At 46.8% G+C, this 20589-nt stretch overlaps 2 protein-coding genes and 1 non-coding gene across 8 annotated transcripts; 1 reads left to right on the plus strand and 2 right to left on the minus strand.

The window, feature by feature from the left end:
- The first annotated feature begins 4274 nt into the window (after positions 1-4274).
- Positions 4275-8354, plus strand: LOC123044157 (2-hydroxy-6-oxo-6-phenylhexa-2,4-dienoate hydrolase). Its single transcript, XM_044466812.1, has 6 exons — positions 4275-5022; positions 5100-5417; positions 7402-7494; positions 7652-7719; positions 7826-7964; positions 8096-8354. The coding sequence occupies exons 1-6, from the start codon at positions 4642-4644 to the stop codon at positions 8099-8101; spliced, it is 1005 nt and encodes a 334-aa protein (XP_044322747.1). The 5' UTR covers positions 4275-4641; the 3' UTR covers positions 8102-8354.
- A 266-nt stretch (positions 8355-8620) lies between these two features.
- TRNAM-CAU (transfer RNA methionine (anticodon CAU)) lies at positions 8621-8708 on the minus strand. The gene is given in 2 exon segments: positions 8621-8656; positions 8671-8708. It is a non-coding gene; the product is annotated as a tRNA-Met (tRNA).
- Positions 8709-10883: 2175 nt separating this feature from the next.
- LOC123044158 (pentatricopeptide repeat-containing protein At5g64320, mitochondrial) lies at positions 10884-17802 on the minus strand. Of its 6 annotated transcripts, none has more exons than XM_044466816.1 (5): positions 15606-17802; positions 13067-13118; positions 12933-12947; positions 11263-12219; positions 10884-11162 (listed from the first exon to the last, which is right to left on the minus strand). In XM_044466816.1, the coding sequence occupies exon 1, from the start codon at positions 17783-17785 to the stop codon at positions 15731-15733; it is 2055 nt and encodes a 684-aa protein (XP_044322751.1). In that variant the 5' UTR covers positions 17786-17802; the 3' UTR covers positions 10884-11162; positions 11263-12219; positions 12933-12947; positions 13067-13118; positions 15606-15730. The 6 variants fall into 6 exon arrangements, with proteins under 6 accessions (XP_044322751.1, XP_044322752.1, XP_044322750.1 ...); XM_044466817.1 differs by having other exon boundaries at positions 12843-12947; XM_044466815.1 differs by having other exon boundaries at positions 10884-10927; positions 10999-11162; positions 11263-12947.
- Between the last annotated feature and the right edge of the window lie 2787 nt (positions 17803-20589).

Raw genomic sequence — 20589 nt, forward strand, 5'->3', positions numbered from 1 at the left:
CGCTGACTCATTTGTATTCGAGCCCTCGAGGCCTCTGGCTTGTAATATAAAGCTTGTATTGTTTTAATTTGTGCCTAGAGTTGTGTTGTGATATCTCCCCGTGAGTCCCTGATCTTGATCGTACATATTTGTGTGTATGATTAGTGTACGATTGAATCGGGGGCGTCACAGCGGGGCGGTTTTGGCGTCCCGCTGCCGCGACCTCTCGGATGGCTCGGTCTTGACATTGTTGACGCTGCTCAAGGAGCACACGCGCGTCTGGCGGTGCGCGACGGATGATCTGGCAGCTGGCCTCATCCCGGGCTGGTGCGGGTGCTTCGTGCAGCTGGTCGCGGGGCCTTGCTTCACGCTAGGGCTCGATAATGTCGTTGTGTATGGGAGGCAGTGCAGGCGTGTCGTGCATGACATTGCCCGCACGATATGGTGGAGGGCGGAGCAAGTGGGAGGGCGCCGGGGCCTCGACCGCGGCGTTGAAGAGCTCGGTGATGCGGCCAAGCCGGGCATCGTAGCCCTCGTTGTCCGAGAGGTAGCGTGGCAGCTCCCGCGCCATGAGCAGGGCAGCCTACGCGTTCACTGGCCCGCGGCGAGCATGGGAGGACGAAGCCGTGGCTGGGGTGAGTGAAGGAGTGGCGGTGCGGCTGTCCCGTGGCATGGTGGGGTGTAGAGAGGAGTCATGCTGCTCGTGCACGGCTGGGTCAGTGGTGGCGACCGCAGTGCTGGCAGAGTCGTGGCCGTCGTGCCCCACGGACGTGGTCTTGGCCACACGCGTCGCCCGGTGCTCAGCACAAACACAGAGGGCGTCGACCATGAAGTTGGTGTAGCTGAATCCGGAGTGAAGCGGAAGAAGAGAGGCAGCCCCCTACCTGGTGCGCCAAATGTCGAAAGCAGGGCTCCGCGGACTCAAGGAAGATTCGAACTTAGGGGCGTGCTCGCTACTCCCCACCTCGCCCTATCAACTGCACTCAACCTCACGGCCAAGATCCCACGCGATCCAGCCGAGGAAGAAGGACTAAGAACACGATAGTTTACCCAGGTTCGGGCCACATTTGGTGTAAAACCCTACTCCTACTTTGTGGTTGGATTGCCTCGCGAGAGGAGATGAATGTATGAGTACAAGATGCCTCGGGAGGCTCCTCGAGCGGCTCCGGGCTTGAGGGGTGAATGAACTTGATTCCCCCGGGGGTCCTTCCTAAGGTGGTGGCCTAGCTATACTTATACATGGCCCAGTCCTCTTCCCCCAAAGCTCTAGGCGGGAAGGGAGTCCACAACGGCCAATTTTGAAGGGGAACAGGAGTACATCTTATCCTGACAAAAGGTGGTCTCCACCTGCCAAAGCTTCTGGCGATGACACGCAGGGGGGCTCGGCGATGACCTCCGTCCTGACTAGTCCGCCATCCTGGTCTTGTTGCACCGAAGAGGTAACCTTTGGGGCTGCCTTGGGAAACCGCGCGCTGGCCTTGTTCCTTTAGCACCAAAGAGGAAAGCCTCACCATCCACGCTCGCTGGCACCGGTCCTGGCGACGCTTGTCGTGGCTCGTGTCACCCACGTGCCACGTGAGGCATGGCTTGGCGACCTCGGTGTATCCGCCCGCGAGGGGGCCTCAGGAGGCAGCTTGGAAGGCTGCTCCGCAAGAGGGCCTTGGGAGGTCCCTGGCAATGCGCGCCTCGCGAGGCGGGAGACCTCACGAGGGTCTTGCTCATGTAGCTTTGAAGATGGGTTGTACTGGGCTCGCGTGACGCGCCGCGCCCTGGGCCGTAGGCAGACGGGCCTGGGTACCCCCAGTCCCAGAGCTCTGACAACGAGGGATCGTTCATCACGGTTCAAGAGACTCCAAGTATGATCTACACCGACACGTTCTTCTTCCGCTGCAACTCGATGACAGTAATGGTCGTGATCCCAACCCGTTATGCATCTTCATATCGATCTTGGTTGTGCATAGGCGCGATTTTTTTAAAAAATTTCTACTATGTTTCCCTACATATATACTCTTAATTATGAGCATAGAAATATAATAATACAATATTATTGCCTCTAGGGCATATTTCTAACAGAATGATCGTAGTCATAAATATAAATATTGCAATTTAATCACTACCCAACTGTAATTTGTTCACGACACCACACTTGTCTGCTTGGAGAGATGCCAGTAGTGAACCTATGGCCCCCAAGGGTCTATTTTCCTTTACTAAAAGCATCACCAAAAATAGTATTCTTTGTTGTACCGTTTTATTTATTTTATCTATCTATCAATTCCTACCATACCGTGCAATTTAATCTTGTAGCTAGCAGGATAAGGAGCTTGACTACCTTCTTGAAGTGTTGGGGGGAAAGTCTGTATTCTGTTTTGTGTGCAAGCACCCTGTGACTTTGTTTGCTGGAAGAACTCCTTATGGTTTGATAATCTTGGTTCTCTACCGCAGGAAATACTTATTTCTAGGTTATTTTCATCCTTGTACTTGGTGGTTAGCTAACCATGCTTACGAAAGAGCAAGTAGCACCCAACACACACAAGAAGGAACAAGGAACAACAGAGGAGAACAAAAACGAGCTACGACAAATAGCCAACACCAACAACTTAGCACCCAGCACCACTAGGCGGACCAACAAGAAATGGGAAACTAGCATTGTTGGATTATTCGAAAGGATAATTAACACCAAGAAAGACATAAAGAAGAAGTCGCTTGTTGCCCTGTGCTCACTATGCACCTTGAAGAACTAGGAATGTCGCAACCACTGTCGAAGGGCTTCCCACTGCCTAGCCACGACGCGACAAAGAGGTGCCAAAGGGAAATATTCCGCCAAGACAACTCTGCTCCTCCTCTGAGCCATACCATGGCCACCATCATAAATAGAGACAACTAAAACAGTATGTGAGGCAACCAAACATCAGGCGTGATCGAAGGGCATCGAACTCGAGGACCTTAATTCCTCCATGAGACCCCAAAGGGAGATCAACGGTTGGTAACAGGATGACCAAGGCGGTAGCCACAACCATAGATCACTTCCACTGCCACCACCATACACCCCACACACGCATGCCTGGCCATTTGTGCTCGAGCCAAGACGAGAACTGACCAATAACGGATTAATGGCAGACTCTGCCCCAAGAGGGTAATGACATCAAGGACACCGTCGTAATCCAATCCAACAATGGATCTTAGGCTTTCATCCGGAGCACATTGGAAGGATGGGCCGTGGAAGCTTCACAATGACTCCTCCGAGAAGGAAAAGAAAGGCGCCCAAAGGCGTCGCCATCATCGATGCCAACATAAGGCCGGCACAAAGCTTTCACCTGAAGCATTGCACCTCTAACCTCACCGTACATGCCGCCCGCCGAGTCTGGCAAAGCATAAGAGCATGATGCCTTACCACCTCCTGCAACTCGTCGACGAGTTCCCCGCTGAAGCCATCAAAAAGGCACCTTCGATGACACCACTGCTTATCTCGAGCACGAGCGTCGACCGGAGCGGAGATCTAGCCATGTCGCATCCTATCCATTACCGGCAACCACCACCTGGCAGATCCACCCCCACCGCCAAGCTCGCCTGGCCCAGGACCTCTAGCACGAGCCACAAGTACGATGATGCTGGCATGCATCCTGTGCGGCACCACCGAAGCACGAGCTGCTGACACCGCGCCCCCATGGCCGCGGGGAGCCCTTAGCGCTGCCACGACCTCGCGCAGGTCGTTGCTCCTTGAGGGTCCTAGATCTGGCCCTGGGGCAGGGCAACCTCCGTTGTGCAGCACGGCTACCGGTGCCCGCCGGCGCACTACCCTCCCACCGAGACGAGACGTCGCCACCCCGGAGTGTTGCGGATCTTGCACCACCTGGCGGCCGCAACACCCCTACGAGGTCACAGGTGACCGAGAGAACTCCGCCGCCACCTTCCCTGGGGCATGCACGGCTTCGCCTACGTCCCCTCCGGTGGTGGGGTTTCCTCGTAAGCTTTTTTGAACCAAAGTGTATCACTTGAAATAAATTGTGGATTAAAATGTGTCATTCTAGAGTCTGTGGACTGAAGTTTATATATCACCTCCCAATTTATGGATCAACAGGGCGCTTTCACCGGTGAAACCTTTGGCACAAAAAATTGCAATCGCCTCCATTGGATTCGATTAAGCCCACACGTTGGGGGCTGGGAGAAAGCACAAAGCAGAAACGCATATGCATCCCAGGATTCGAGACCGCTCGGCAGAAGAGTTCTATACGCAACGCATCGCGTCGGGCAGGGCAAAATGCTATACTAGTCGTCTCGTGGCATCGGGCAGGCACCAGCGCGAGAGTGCGCCTACATGTTGAGCTCAGCCTCGCGGTTCTTCTCATCTCCCCGCCCGTGACGCTCCGAAATTTAGCATCCGCTTCACCTTTTTAATCCCTCCCCGCTACAAAAAAGAATCGCTTTTGATGGTTCTCCAATCCTCATTCGGGCCATCCCACCACCACCACCACCACCACCACCGAGCAAACCAAAACCCCAAACTTAGCAAAAACCCAAATTTAACCTCGCTCGCCCTCGTCTTGGCCTCCCCCACCGCCGCTCCCCCTCCCCGCCGCGCCAGCCTCTCTCCGCCCGGATCCTCCACACTCGCCGGCGATCGCCGGAGACCTCCGCGCCGGCGATCTCCGGCGGTCGCCAACAATGCCTCCCCCGCCGCCGTCCCTCGCCGCCAAGGTCCAGCGCTTCTTCAGCTTCGCGGCGGCGCGGGACCGCTGCTTCAACCGGCGGTTCCTCGCCGCCGGCCTCCGCCCGGTCACCATCCAGCTCCCCGACTCGGCGCACCCGGTCTCCGTCCAGCTCCCCGACTCGGCGGAACCCGTCACCACCGTCCACATGTGGGTCCCCGCCAGGCCGCCACGCAACCCCCTGGTCCTCCTCCACGGCTTCGGCGCGTCCGCCACGTGGCAGTGGTACCCCTACCTCCGCCCCCTCATCGCCGCCGGCTTCGACCCCATCGTCCCCGACCTCCTCTTCTTCGGCAACTCCACCACCCGCCTCTCCGATCGCTCCGACACATTCCAGGTCCGTCTCGCCGATGCGTGGGCCCGATCTGTCAGTCTTCACCCCCTGCATCCTTGACACCTCTCTGCTTGTGTCAGGCGTGGGCGATGAAAACGGCGCTGGAGGCGATCGGGGTGACCAAGTTTGGGCTGGTTGGGGTGAGCTATGGAGGGTTCGTGGGGTACAGGATGGCGGCGATGTACCCGGACGCCGTGGAGAGGGTGACTATGGTGTGCGCCGGCGTTTGCCTGGAGGAGAAGGACCTCGCGGAGGGCCTGTTCCCGGTGGCCGGGGTCGATGAGGCGGCAGCGCTGCTTGTGCCGCGGCGGCCGGAGGAGGTGCGGCGCCTGGTCAGGCTCACATTCGTCCGACCGCCGATCATCATGCCGTCGTGCTTCCTTTGGGACTACATTAAGGTTAATTGCCGCTTCCATCAATTTTTGTTTGAATTGGTTTGAAATTTATAATATATTTATCGAACTACGCTAGTATAGGACGTCAGATAAGATTATAAAATACAGGAAAGGGAAAATCAAGGTACCTCTAGACTAGAGAATGATGTTTCCTTATGCAGCAGTTGGGTCTGAATTGTGTTTCATTTTTCACATAGAAGATTGTACTTTGCACGTGGTGGTGCAGGCAACTGACTTAAATATGTGAAACCTGAACATCCAACTTAGTTTGTTGAAATGGTCTACACTTGAAGCCTCTGTCAGAATGGTCTACACTTGAAATACAGGATCCTGATAGGCACGTAGTAGTATTCATGTTTGTTTAATTGGTTGATTACTGATTTGTGAGTTTGTGACTGCACATCCATCTCCGTTTTCGAGCCAATTTGATCTGCAAATCAAACACTGCCACAAATTAAAACCTAAGTAAAGTGGTAACATTTGTGCAGTTACTTGCCTTCCAGTTTTTGCACACCATTTGTCAGGATGCTTCGAGAGAGAGGTGTACTGAGGTGACATATGGAGTGGGGGGGATATTTTTTGCACTGTTGTCTGTTTGTTGTGGTTGAAAGCAACTCACTGAATCCACTACGTGGCTGATGTAATGAGCGCCATAGATTTGCTGGAGCCAGCAAAGCCTCAAAATGTTCACACGTGTCAGCAGCTTAGTGGCACATCACTGTTTTTGTTTGTCCTGGTGCATATGTTTTACATATGCGATATGCTGTTGTTGACTCAGAGGCATGGTTACCCAGACACTTGCATGTGGAGGGCCCATAGTAAATTAGTGACAACATACATGATTTCTTTGCTCACCCATGTAGTATTTCTATACTTACCTTCACATTTGTAGTGTATAGTTGGCACAATGAATTAATTAGCATAGTATGATCCTTCAGTGTTTTACGTCCTACAAATAAATTGACTGTTACAACACATAAATGCCAAGGATAATGACTTTACTAACTTGCATGCTGGAAATCGATTGGAGTTGCAATTCAGATGCAATTAGTTGTTTCTCAGATAGGTGTGACATTTCCTTAAAAAAAGTAACACAAAAGGGATGGAAGTGGATACATTAAAAATAAAATAAAATATTCGTTGGCAAGTGATAACATTGAGATAATAATATGCCCTTTTCGTTGTGGTTCCTTTGACTGGTTTATATTGACAATATCATTTGCTTCTCAAGAATGTTGGCTAATATAAGTTTGAAAAGAAGAAAAATGACGATTGTCTTCTCAATGGTGGTGTGTGGTAAATACCAGCTGGACTACATTGTTTGAGACAACAAAAATATTACTAGTTGGAAACAAGTGCTTTAACTTTAGCAGTCACTCATTAAAAGGATGGTTTGTGGTACATGCATGTATGCAGTTTGTGAAAGTACTGACCTGCTGGATCAAAAGGGTGTGGAAAGTGAAAGAGAAAAGACGAGCCAAATTATGGAGATGAGCTTTGAGCCTTTTGGAAAAATGCTCCCACTTACTCATAGAACACTACAACCTTTAAAATTGGTATTCTTTTGGAATACATTAGTATCTAAGATTCAGATCAGAACTGAAAAGCAGGTTTTTGTCCTGGAAATGTTAGCAATCCAACTGTTAAAAAACTGTAATCTCAGTCTGTGATAAGAATCTCATAAGCTTCAGTGAGCTTTTGAAATTAAAAAACTGGTGCTCACGATGCTTTAGAACATCATGGGGTTTGGAATATGCTGCGAGTGATGTGGCAAGCATTGCTCCTGTTCTTATTCAGTTTCAATCATGAAACGATCTGTGCTTTCAGTGCTCTCTTCCTCTTACATTAGGTCACAAATTGAAGTGTTAAATAATGTTCCAAGATTATCTCGAAAAGGGCGTTTTGCTTCTTCAGAGTATTCACCTTAACAAAGAATTTGTATTTTCCCATCTACATTGTGGACCCTTTCCTTTGTCTACTGCATCAGGTGATGGGCTCAGACCATATCGAGGAGAAGACTGAGCTACTACACGCTTTGATTAGTGGGAGGCAAATTTCGACTCTTCCAACACTGCGTCAGGTAGTTTCTTGCAAAATTCTGCTCTCATAGTTGAAGGCCGAAAGGTCTACTAGCGCATGCTTGTGATAGTCATGAGTTGATATATATACAATCCTATGAGACTTGTTCCTCTGGTCTGTTTAACATTGTACTGTTTTGGCGCTCTGACTTAATGCAGAAGACGCTGATAATTTGGGGGGAGCAAGATAAGGTGTTCCCGATGGAATTGGCTCACAGATTGAAGAGGTTCGAAGACCTTTTGATAAACATTTCGACCACACGAGTTTGCGGTGCCGGCATCCCTAGAAAGTTGAAACTAACCACCTGTGCCGACATGTGAACAAATTGGCAGGCATCTGGATGGGAACTCTCGGTTGGCAGTCATACACAACGCTGGGCACGCTGTCAATCTCGAGAAGCCTGCAGAGGTATGCAAGAGCGTCATCGAGTTTTTCCAAGAGCCAATCCCCGAAGCTTCAAACGACGAAAGGGTAGGCGTCTCAGCTTTCAGGACATCTTTCCACCATGTCCATGTGAACCATCTCCTGAGACGTCGTAGCATTCTCGATGTCCTTCGTGTCGTGTCGTGTCTCATCTCATCCTCCTTCGCTCCGTCTCGCAGGTGTAGTAGGTGTGGCTCTCATCGAAGCGGCGGATGGTGTCTTCTTCACCGGGCATCGGCATTGCGGTCAAAATTGACACTGGAAGAGGAGAGGAAGAGGGGGGATCGCAGCGTTCTCGCCGTTCTCGGTGGAAAAATAGCTGATGTATGTTGCGTTGAGCAGTGTAATCATCGGTTATGTGAACTGGCATGCCTGCCAGATCACGTTCTGCTACCGCTGAGGTGAAATGTCGCATTGTTTTCCCTGTGGCTTCCGTTACGCCCTGTGCCAATTTTTTTTTTCTTGAGTGATACTTCCAGTGTCAGTTTGCTTGCGATCCGAGTATCCGACGCTGCGAACGAACTGAATTTTTTTGCGAACGAACGAACTTCTTTTTTTTGAGGAAATGCGAACGAACGAACTGAGTGAAAGAGCAAGAGAAACGCGGGCAGCTCGGTCAATTGGGCCGTGGTAGGCATAAAGCCCAGTATCGTGGAATGGGTAGCGATTGGGCCCGCTGGAAAAAAGACGAAACGCAAAAAAGATGGGGTGAGAGAGGCTCGAACTCTCGACCTCAGGATCACTCACGTTTAGCTATGAGACCTACGCGCTAGCCAACTGCGCCACCACCCCTTGATGCTAACGGTGAGGCATAGAGCTACTTATTCCAAACTCCTGCAGTCTTGTAGAGGGCCAAGCTTAACCAAATCTTTCCGTCTTTGTGAGTTGTGACGGAACAAACCCAACAGTTTCCATCTTGCGAGTTTACATAGAACACAGATGGTCGTAGAACTGGCAAAATTAATTTTCCTGGTATACTCTAGACGCAATGCAACAGTGAAAACTTTCCAATGTGAATCTTGCTTATTTTTCTGCTATACTCTAGGCGCTTCTATTTTTCCATAAAAAAAACCTATTGAGCTTCACGAATCTTATCAGCTATCATAGGGTGTAACTAGCAAAAGGGTCCGTGCATTGCAAGGGAAGAAAAAATACTACACATGCTCTTAATTTACAAAAAAATTGTCTATAATCTGAGAATTTGTAGCTACGGCCCAAATAGAGATAGTCTTAACCTATAAAAGCGCAGTTTAAGATTCTACAGGTGTTCTTTTTCAACACGGCTTGCATGTAGATTTAATCCGTACAAAGAAACGGGCAAGTGATCATGCATTTATTCATGTCATGTTCGGAATGGGGTGTTGTTACGGCGAGTAAAGAAAAACAACAAAAACAGACGATGACACATTAGCACACTATGAAGAAATGTGTGCATCAATGGCAGTTTTCAGTTTAAGAATCACCAACTTAGGCTAACTCTTGAACACTTCTTTTCACATCCATATTTCTTAAATACATGAAGAGTTGTTAAAAAGGTTGTTAAAAGGATACAAGGTTTTTGAATCACAAAAGGAGATTTTTTTTTTGTTTGGAAAAGAACTTTTTTGTATGGTCTCCTGTGGACGCAGGTACTTGCCCCCTATTTCATCACTATTTCTTGCCATACATGTTATAGGTATTGGTCCCTGTTTCATCACTATTTATATCTTATCAAACTTGTCTTTTATTTTATTTTTTGTCATGCATGCCTTCTTTTCACTTTTTTCATGCATGTCCTCTCTTTTTTCTTCTTATATAGGAGAATAGCGCAACATCTCATCTTTATCGGATCTCCTTTGCATTTTCTATTTTATTTCTTTTATAGCAAACATCCCATCTTTATTGAATCCTTCTCTTATTTGTTGTCATGCATGTCCTTATTTATCAGGTGTCTCTAGCAAATTTATCTTTAATTTCATGTCCAGCCCTAATTTTGCTGAGGTGTTCATCCTCAATCTGAATCAATACAGGTATGGAAAAAAGAGACGGATAATACATTGTTGATTAACACCGCATCTATTATCCAACAATGCATTATCTCGCAGGTGCTCCTCAGCCGTCCGATGAAGGATCAACACCGCATCTATTATCGAAGGGTGTTGGGTGTTGGATAATAGATGGACAGCCCGTAGTGCTTCACGCCAACTGGTATCGATTCAAACTTATCTGAAACAGATTAAAGGTGTCGGTTTCTTCAGAGATAAACAGCTCAGGTCCTGACATATATGCATGCATTCCTATGAATCCATTCCATTCAGTGGTTTTGATGGATAAGTATGGCTCTGAACTGACTACAAATAGATGATCTGAATATGCACTTCACAATCAGATCCAAAGAATAACACAATTAATTCATGGTTCAAAAGCACCCCATAACAGCATTGGCCATCGTCTATAACATTTTTTGAAATTATAAAGATATGCCAGTAAAACAACATTGCTCCCCAACCTGTAGAAAGCACACAAGAATTTGCACTTCCAACCTAATAAGTATCAACAGATATTGAAGAAATATAGATATGCACCAATATTGACCACTCCTTTCATGAACTTGATCGCTTGTCATGTTATCCATCCTTCAACAGTACATCTGATGACTCACTTTCACTTGATAAATTGCACATCCTTTGTCTAGAATAAAGGGCAGCCCCCAATACAAGTAATTCACTCAAGTGAAGAATTGAATACAAAATTGACATCACATTGTTTACAGATGTTAAAAACATAAGAAACGGTCAGCATATCCACATTGTATAGTGCTCAGGCGCAAACAGTCCTAAAGGGAGTATCATTTAATTTTTCAAAGGACAAAAAAAAACTGGACACCATTTTACTGTACTGAACTACAACTAAATGCAAAACATTTCACTGCACCATGGGAAAAGATGGGACATGCACGGCATCTGATGCACTATAGTCCAGGGATATAAAAAGTAGCTGATTCAATATTTATTGACCCAGAATGTGCCTGACTGAAATTGTACAATGTATGTTAATCAACTAGATGGCAACTATAGAAAGGGAAATGTGGCTAAGATGCAACCTTGATGCCTGCCATCAGTTCATTAGTACCAACCACATCACGAAGAGCAAGCCATCTGGAAAAAATCCAATTCCCCTCACAAAAATCCGAGTTCACCTTCCATCTTATGCATAAATAGCCAATGGCTCCAACAACAATAGCAGTTAAACAGTAGCCTACATAGTCTGCAAGACAATAATTTTGCTTCAGTCGTTATGTAAGAAAACAAACAAGTGTTTGCTGAACTTAGCTAAATGAAATACAAAATATAGATTACAGGCAAACCTGCACACATCTGCTAAGCTACAGGGCCTGCAAGAGAATGATTTTGCTTCAGCGTGCCTTTGTGCGCCTCCTGGGTGGTCAGGTGCGCCCTTTTGCGTGAAAAGCAGACCTAAGTCCTGCAACGCATGTATACAAAAACAAGGTATTCACACAAACAATGGGGGTAAGTAGCACACAATCCTAGATGGCGCACATAGTAACTGCATGCAAATACTATATTACTCCCTCCATCCCATAATGTAAGACGTTTTTTGACACATAATGTAAGACGTTTTTTGACACATTATGGGTGTCAAAAAACGTCTTACATTATGGGACATAGGGAGTACATGGTAGCATACTTTCTTAGCAAATCTAAGAAGGGAGTTTCTGCCATTCACAAAATGTCATAAAGGTTAATGCTTCAAGGCATGTATTACATGGCATCAGATAGTGCCTGATCCAGCCACAATGCAAATACAGTGCTATAAAGTAGCAAATAATCTTAGGAAACGTAACACAGGAAGTTTTGGATGCTCTAGAAACATCAAAGGGGTTGGTGTCCTTGGGCATATATTACGACAGGAAGGATCTCACTTCCGGTCCATGGAGCAGAAGGCCCAATGCACGGATGCAGGGTAGGCATCATCATGACATCATCCTAGTAGTTAACTGGTCAATAAGAGCTCTGGTGCAAAGCAAAACTGCATTCAGAAGACCATCGAAAAACAAGAAGCAACACAGAACACACTGCAAAGAGGGAACCACATGACAAACTACTAGACCATACTGTGGCACCCGGTCCACTTCCCTTTCCTGGCAGTCAGTGCTTTCTTAGTACGGAAAGCTTGAATAATCGCAGCATGAGCTGGGCGGCTCCTCCATCAGTGTCTTGCTATTTATGACCAGAGGCAATTAGACACAATTCAGAAGGAAGAAGGATGCTCACCGGCGTCCACAATAATGCTCTCTCTTGAGCTGCGGAAAAGGAACATCTTTTTGAAGATGATGTGGGGTAAAATATACAGATATGACATATTATTTCAATTCAGACAAAAGACTTACAAGCATTACTTGGACAAGGAATGAAACAACATCAAAGAAAATCAGAGAGGGTCATGACGCAGATAAGCTGTAATGTTCATTCCTTGCCGCAGTTTAAATAACCTGATAGGACTAATAAATCGTTTTAATGGCTGTGACCAACAACTATTACCATACTAAGCCAAGACTAATTTTTAATACTCCCTCCATCCCATAATATAAGATGTTACTACAACCAATATGTGAGTACATTGGTTGTAATAACGTCTTATATTATGGGACGGAGGGAGTAGCATTTAACCTTGCCCAAAATTGCAGATTTGATTGTTACTATATTTGGTACGATCTAGATGACATGAAAACAACTATATTAGTACAGAAACATGTATACAATCGCGGTGATATTTTTGATGAATGGATAATATTTTCAGGCATTCACTAGGTACTAATATGCAGCGGGTATGTTGAGTTACGAACTTCAATATGATGTGGTTAACAAATAGCACACATATGCTCGTTAAGATTAACAGTTTCATGCATGAAAATTTGTGGCTTACACATAAACCATTCTAAAAATCATACGATCAGAGTTCCTCGGTTGATTTGCTCCCCTGAACTCAACAGAGCAACCATGGTCACTGACTCACCATCTTCGTGTCTACCTGTTTGCAAGGAGACCATTCACTATGATTAATGATGGAAATTAAGCAAACAATCCAGAATTTTTTAGGAACTCAGTGACATCAGATTCATGGACAAGTAGACCAGAAATTATACTAACCTGCATATGCTGCACTCTCCTGAGCCAAATCTTGGATAACAAATTGATGGACCTACACAAGCAGCACATTATCAATTCAGGTGAGAACATGATTCTTTTATAAGACAAGTGAGATTTACAATTCCCTCTTCCATTTGCAAAATATTCATGAGCATAAGAACAATTCACAATTAACATCTCAAATCGAGATTAATCCATCGAACAGTCCAAAAATATATATAAAGTGGAGTTGCTAATTGCCTACCTGGATGCTGTGCACGGGAAGAAGACGACGAGCAAGGTCGCACGGGAGCTTGCAGCTTCTAGCGAACAGCATGAGACGCCGTGGTGGTCCTCACCGCGCCGTTCCCCCTTCTCCCGCCACTTACGCATCCTCACCGCGTCGGCCGGCCTCCCTTCGCGCACTACCACACATCCGCCCCGTGACACCACGAATCGCAGACGCAGTAGCCGAGCGGGGTGCGGATGGATGGGGAAATGGAGGCGGTGACGACGAGATGAGGACCTTGGGAGGCGGTGGATCTCATCGGTAGGGGCGGCGGCCAACAATGGGATCTCATGCGACGACGATGACCTCAGGAAGCGTCAGAGGAGCTTGGAGCGGAGAAGAGGCAGAGACGAGGGAGGGAGGAGATGGAGCGGAGGCTCACAAGGGAGAATGACTTGGGGTGGAGGAGGAGGGAGGAGTGTGGCGGCTGTGGATTGGGGGCTAGGGTTCGTGCGGTTGTGCTCAATGGGCTTTCCAGGAGGAATAACCAATCAGACACTCACATCGCAGCACCCACCCATCTTCACGTGACCCCACCTAGGAAGAGGCCCACCAGTGATACTCACGTAAAAAAAAGTGAAAACAGCAGTCAAAATCGGACGGCCAAGGGGAGCCAAGGTGGGAAATCTACTCAGATCCAACGGACAGGAATCGGCCAATCTGGAGGAGCGCCATGGAGGCGGGTTGGCTGGCAGCCTTTAAGGTTAAAGGCTAGATAGATCGGATTCAATCCTTTATAGCATATGCAGACTTGAATTATTTACTTATCCCAAGATATATTTGATCTCATTTTTTGTCTGTTGAGACGAGGCACGTGCAAGTTTACTAGGGGCGAGCAAGCCGTTGATTTTGCAAAGAACGATTGTCACTGTTAATTGCTTTCAAAGCGGATGTTTTTTTTTGAAGCAGATGTGCCATAGACAAGCAAGCATGCAAATCAGCTGTGCATGATTTCAATTAGTTTCCAATGTAGCATGTCTCACCAGTTATTTTGCTTTTGGTTTTATGCACTCATGGAACGAGAAAGAATTGAACCAGCCAATTTGCAAGGTGAGTATTTAATATTGCAACTTTTTGAATTCTACCTCATGAAAACTCTCAAGATAACGACCTATAGTTCTCCAAGAGGATAGTTGTGAGGCAAGAAAGTGATTTTTGGTGCATCTACTCAACTACATTGACAATGAAGCCACAGACAACATGCATCCTTGATGTTGTACAAGAATTGATTAGTGTATTAAGACATACTGAGATAATTAGGTGACTTCACTGTATGCATATGATGCTAAATTATAGCGTTGCTTGAAAATCATTTAAATTATAGGTCGATTTGTAATATGTTTTTAGTGCTATCAGAGTATCTTGTGAATTTGAAAATGTGGTTGTAACATTAGTCAAGACGTGCATTGCATGTGCACGCTTACTATATTCTTTGTGTAAGCTGCATATTCTTTGTGTAAGCTGCAACTGAAATATATTTGCTATAGCATGTATTTGAGCTAACATTATTTGTTTTCTAATTGCTGCTTTTGATCAGAACCAACACGTAGCCTGGAATGAGGAATGGTATTCTATGAGCTAAACAACGCAGAAGAAGAGGATTAGGCCGGCAGATCGGTGTCAAGGAGAACACTGAGCTATGGAGGTGGTATTTCGGGCAACACCGGCGATAGTCTCCACAGTTAAATGATGGTGAACCGTAGATGTCGTAATATTGTGAGAAAATATATTATGATTTATTCTACCTTATCTATACATCTTTTGTTCATTGTGATGATCTGATATGCCCCATAGAGGCGTCTGGATTGAAATAGGTATTTTATTGGCTCAACAAGGGGAAAATGTTACGAGTGTTCATTAAGATCCTTGATTTGTGAATGCTGGTGGCGAATTTAATCTCAATATGCTTTAGGCAAGTCTGTTAAGTACTACTCCCTCCGTCCCATAATATAAGATGTTATTACATCCAATATACTCACATATTGGATGTAATAACGTCTTGTATTATGGGACAGAGGGAGTCCATCAACATTTAAATTCGCAGTGTACGTGCAATGTACAGTAAATCACTGCGCACGTAAGATTACGCATCGCTATATATAAATTGAAAATGTAAGCTTCATATATTCAAATATTGATTTCTAGCGAATTTCAAATGAGACGTGCATTGCACATGCAGGCTTACTAGTGGTACAACAAAATAACCAAATGATGCTAAAGGCCAATGGATACAAGGTACAAACTTCTAATTACAACAGGAAACATACATACCAGGTCAAGCATGATGAACATTATGATGGACACCATGAGCTGCCCATTCTGATCTTCACAACATCTGTAGCTGTGGTAACTCCAAAAGCCATGACAACCAACATACAGTACACAGCAAACAGAAATTAATGCCCTTTAACCTCGTCGGACAAAAAATTGAGTGGATGTCTGACAAAATTTTGCACCATAATTCCCCAAGTGCGCTCGTTAGGTGTTATCCCAACAGTCACTGCTCTGTTTAGAAGCATATTAGCATCATTAAGCAATCTCGCTTTGCAGTGCCAACTAATGAGGATATTGTATGTAATAGTATCTGCATGCACATTTTCAGAATGTAACTTCTCTAGGAGATTCAGCGCAGCATGCATCCATCCCATTTTGCACAATCCATTTATGAGTGTGTTGTATGTGACAATGTCAGGAGTAAGCCCTTGGTTTAACATCTCCTTCGAGAGCTCTAGTGCATCACGCACCCTTCTTGTCTTGCAGAGCTCACTAATCAAGAGGTTGTATGAAATGTTATTTGGCTTAATTCCCTTTTCTATCATTTCCGCGAGCAACACCATGCTCTGATCAACATTCCCATCTTTGCACAGGGCTTTAATCAGACCATTATAACTAACAACATCAAGTGAACAACCATGAAGTACCATTTCATTTGCAAGCCGTATGGCATCCTGCAAACCTCCTTTGCACAACAGTGCATGAATGAGTGTATTGTAAGTTATTCTATTCGCAACAACACCCTCGTCAACCAAATTTTCAAATAGATACACAGCCTCCTCGATCTGGCCATTGTTGCAGAGATGATAAATTATTGTATTATACGTGCAGATATCAGGCTTGCAACCTTCACTCTTCATCTCTTGCATGAGTGTCATCGCGTCATCCATCCTGCCTTCCTTACATACAGCATAAATCATTCCATTGTATCCTTGTGAATTCAGACTCAAGCCATTTGCCAACATTAGCTTCAGCGTTGCTCTCATGTCATCCCACATGCCATTCCTGCAAAAAGCATGCAGCAAGATCGTGTAGGTCACTACGTTTGGAGCACAACCCTTATCCTCCATCTCTCTAAGCAACCGCATGGCCGAACCAGGCCTCCCAAGCTTGCAAAGCCCATGTATCAATATACTGTAAGTGTGTGCATCTGGTGGGCAGCCTTTTGATCCCATTATCTCATACAGCTCTGTCGCCTCTGTTAGCTTCCCATCCAAAAGACATCCGCCAATCACTGTGTTAAATAACACGACATTCAACTCCGGCACCCTCCCGAGCATTGTGCGTGCCTCGTCCACCTGCCTTGCTCGGCACAGACCCTGGATAAGGAACCCGTATGTCATGGTGTTTGGCACGCAGCCTCTTATCATCATCCTGTCCACAAGCCTTGCAGCATCGCGGAGACGCCCAAGCATGCATAGCCCATGCACAATGTCATTGAACGTGTTGACATCAGCAGAGCACCCCATGAGGAACATCTCGTCGAGGAGCGTGGTAGCCTCGGCGACCTCACCCTGCTCACACAGGGCGTGGATGACCGTCTGATAGAGCACCACATCGGGCACACACCCATGCCGCGCCATACTGCGGAGCATCGCGAGCGCCTCATCAGCGCGTCCGAGGCGGCAGAGTGCACGCGCAGCGACACCGAAGGTAAAGGTGGAGGGCGGGATGCGGTCCCGGTGGACCATACGGCGGTAGAGCGCGAGCACATCGGCGTGGCAGTTCGCCCTGGCCAGTGCCGCGAGGACGGTGTTGTACGAGCGGAAGGACGGCGATACAGCGAAGCGGCTGGGCAACTGGTCGAGCAGGTGGAGGGCGCGGCCAGGGGGCAAGGAGCACAGGAGCGGTAGGAGGAGGGTTTCCCGGAGAGGGGGGTGGCGGGAGGGGGGGAGGGATTCAAGGAGGGAGAGCGCGCGCTCAGGGTCTGCGTCGGCGGCGGCGAGCAAGGGGCGGAGGGGGTGCGACGAGAGGACGGGGTGGGAGGCGGCGTACCACTGGAGAAGGAGGAGGGAGGTGGCCGGGGACAGCGGCAGCGCGAGGAGGCGCCCGAGACGGTGCGGGGTGAGCGGGCGGGAGGAGAGCGTGGACCGGAGGCGAGAGAGGTCGAATGGCGCGAGCAGCTCCGGCCACGACGTCGCGGCGGCTGCCCGGAGCTTGGGCGGGGGTTCCCCCATACCGGTTGCGGGGAATACCCACCCATCGGCTCACTATTTTTCACTTACTGGGCCCAGCCGTTAGGTTAAGTGGACACGCCCCGCGTGTTTACGCTTTCGGCGGGCCCAGATTTGGGCCGCCACACTATCAAATTCGTGATGCTAAGTGTAACATCCCAAAAGATTTCAAATATTGGAATGTTGAGCTCAATAAATAGGTAATATTTTTTGAGCTGCTATGACTTTCAGAAGAATAGAAATTTTTTGAGTATTGGTTAAAACTTTTCTAAACCATGTGATGCAAATTAGATTAGTGTGACTTAACAAAATTCATTATTGGTTTGGAAATTTATTTAAGCACAAAAGGATTTAATATCCTTCATTTGAATATTTTTCAAACTATATATTTAAATGAGTGAGAATAACATGACTTTCTCAAGGTTGAAAAAATGACTTTCTCAAATATGATATTTGGATTTTAAATTGGATCTGGCTCCTATTCAAATTACAGAGAGGAGATAAAATGACATATCCAAATGGACAATTGAAAAAATGGAGTTTATTTGATTTTCTGCATTTAGAGGCCATTTAAATAGTATTTTCTAGTTAACCATATAACAAATTGAGAGGAGTGCGCATATAAATATTTTGTTTTTTGAAAATCATTTTGGGTATTTATAAAACTCTAATACTATTTCTGTGGAATTTATAATGTCCATAACAGATTAGTAAACTATTTATAAATTTGATATGGAGAGGGAAATATACTCTCTATATTTTATCGAGTATGTGTGCAAGTTTCTAGATTTTTAGGAGATAGTTTGATATTTTAAATATCAAAATCATTTCAGTAAATAAGATAGGTAGGAAACAATAAAACGGGGCAATATATGCCTAGCCTATTGGCCCAATCTGATCTAGTACTGTGCAAACACTGTTGTGAGCCTGGTATATCTCTGCATGCAAAACAAACGAAGTGGTATGATCTAAAACAGTCGCATTAGGTTGCCCCACACCCTTTCACTCACATCCCTCCACTCTTTGTTTCCCTGACAGGCGGGCCTTTACTGTCAATAGCGTTTTCCACCTCAGGTAGATGCCGACCCGGCCCTCGCGTTCGGCTGGGCAGAGGACCGGGCCAGGACTACCGTGCAGACGTCCGCCCGCCATCTGCGTTTGATCAGTGACCAACTCCTCAAAAGTGGAGCTAGAGGAATCCGAGCACGCCGCTCGTGCCCTCGCCGCGCCGAGTGGCAAGGGGAAGTGCGCGTTTGTGGTTGGTCGTCGCTGCCAGGCGGGTGTGGCCCATCGGCTGCGCCAAGTGGATGCAGCCGGGCGGTTGTGCCGCGAGTGCCAAGCGGCGGTCAATGAGGATTGTTGCGAACGAAGGATGACGGCGACAACAACGACATAGGTGCGCGCGGCTTCGAAAGCCATGCCTACGACTACGAGGTCACCGTCCGGTACCTTGGTTTAATTTAGGTTCAGTATAAATTTCCTTATGCTTAGTTCAACTTTGTTTCGGTCCTTTTGATTGTAAATGTATCAAACTTTAACAAATATCATCTAATTTGCATGAATTTCATTCATCTTTTTGAATTGTCCGTTTGAACTAGGTTAGTGCACCGGGTTGGATGGCCGCTCCTCTATCTGTTGGCTGCGGACACGTCTGAACGTGTTCGCGGACATTTGGTGTATCCATTTTGGTGAACCACCGCTGGAGTTGCCCTAATTTTATTTCGGTACATGCACCATCACGACTGCACATTAAAATGGGTAGGTACGTAGTTAGTGGAGCACTGAGCAAAGGACTTATCCCCTTAACTAGCTACCTTCACTTTCAAACATGTGACCCTAATTGGTTGATTGATTGCATTAATAGTAGTTCATTAGCTTAAAAAATCCTGAGGCGTGATGAAACATTGCCATCTTTGCTTGACCAACGCCGGTACCATTGACAAACCCTCTTCCTCCAACAGACGAAAGAGGTTGGAGACGAGGCGAGACTGGTGGGGTAGGTGGCTCTGGCTAGCGGACAAGGCCTCGACGTCGACGGCATATTCTAGCCGCGAAAGGCATATCGACAGATGCATCTGGACATGGGGTCAAGTCGTACTGATTCAGTTCAAACATGTGGGCTGCTTCGTGCCTGATTTATTTAAGGCACTTTCCTCGCAGCCTGCTTCCATTGCACTGCCGATTTACGGACACTAACCACATACCGTCGTTGATCGGCAGCTCTGCTGCTGGCCCGACGTGCGGCGACCGGAGCTGCGTTTGTCTGGGTAAAAGTTGATCTGAACTTTGCCTGCGGGTTGCGGCGAGAAGAAACCGTCGGGCTGGCGGACCTTTTACATCCGTTTTGGACTGAAAGATTAGTGCTCCGTTTTGGACTGAAAGATTACCGTGGGAGCTTGTGGAAGTTCAGCCCACGGTAATTTGTCTGTTCATAGTTTCTGTTCTTGCTAGCTGATTAATTTCCTTGTGTCTGATGGTGCGACGGGATTTGTTTTTGTTTACCCACGATGATTGGTTAGTCCTGGCAGAAGTTAGTCGCATTGGAGTTGGGATTAGCGTCAGCAGAGAGCAGTCAAACTAATTGGCTGTGTTGTGTGCTACTGCTAATTATTTTTATTGAATATACAGAGCTACTGCTAAATAAACAAGTTTTTGGCATTCGCCGCACGTGTAATGCGTTGATGTGGAGAACGATTCAAATGAGTCGTTTTTTACATTGTCGTACTCACCTACAGTATGTTACCAAAAAAAAAAAAAGGAAGACCAGTCTGTATGTGTCTGCTGTTTGTTTGTCCCTGTGCAGCTAA

The sequence above is a fragment of the Triticum aestivum genome, chromosome 2B (assembly GCF_018294505.1).
Source record: "Triticum aestivum cultivar Chinese Spring chromosome 2B, IWGSC CS RefSeq v2.1, whole genome shotgun sequence".
In the NCBI taxonomy this organism is placed as follows: Eukaryota; Viridiplantae; Streptophyta; class Magnoliopsida; order Poales; family Poaceae; genus Triticum; species Triticum aestivum.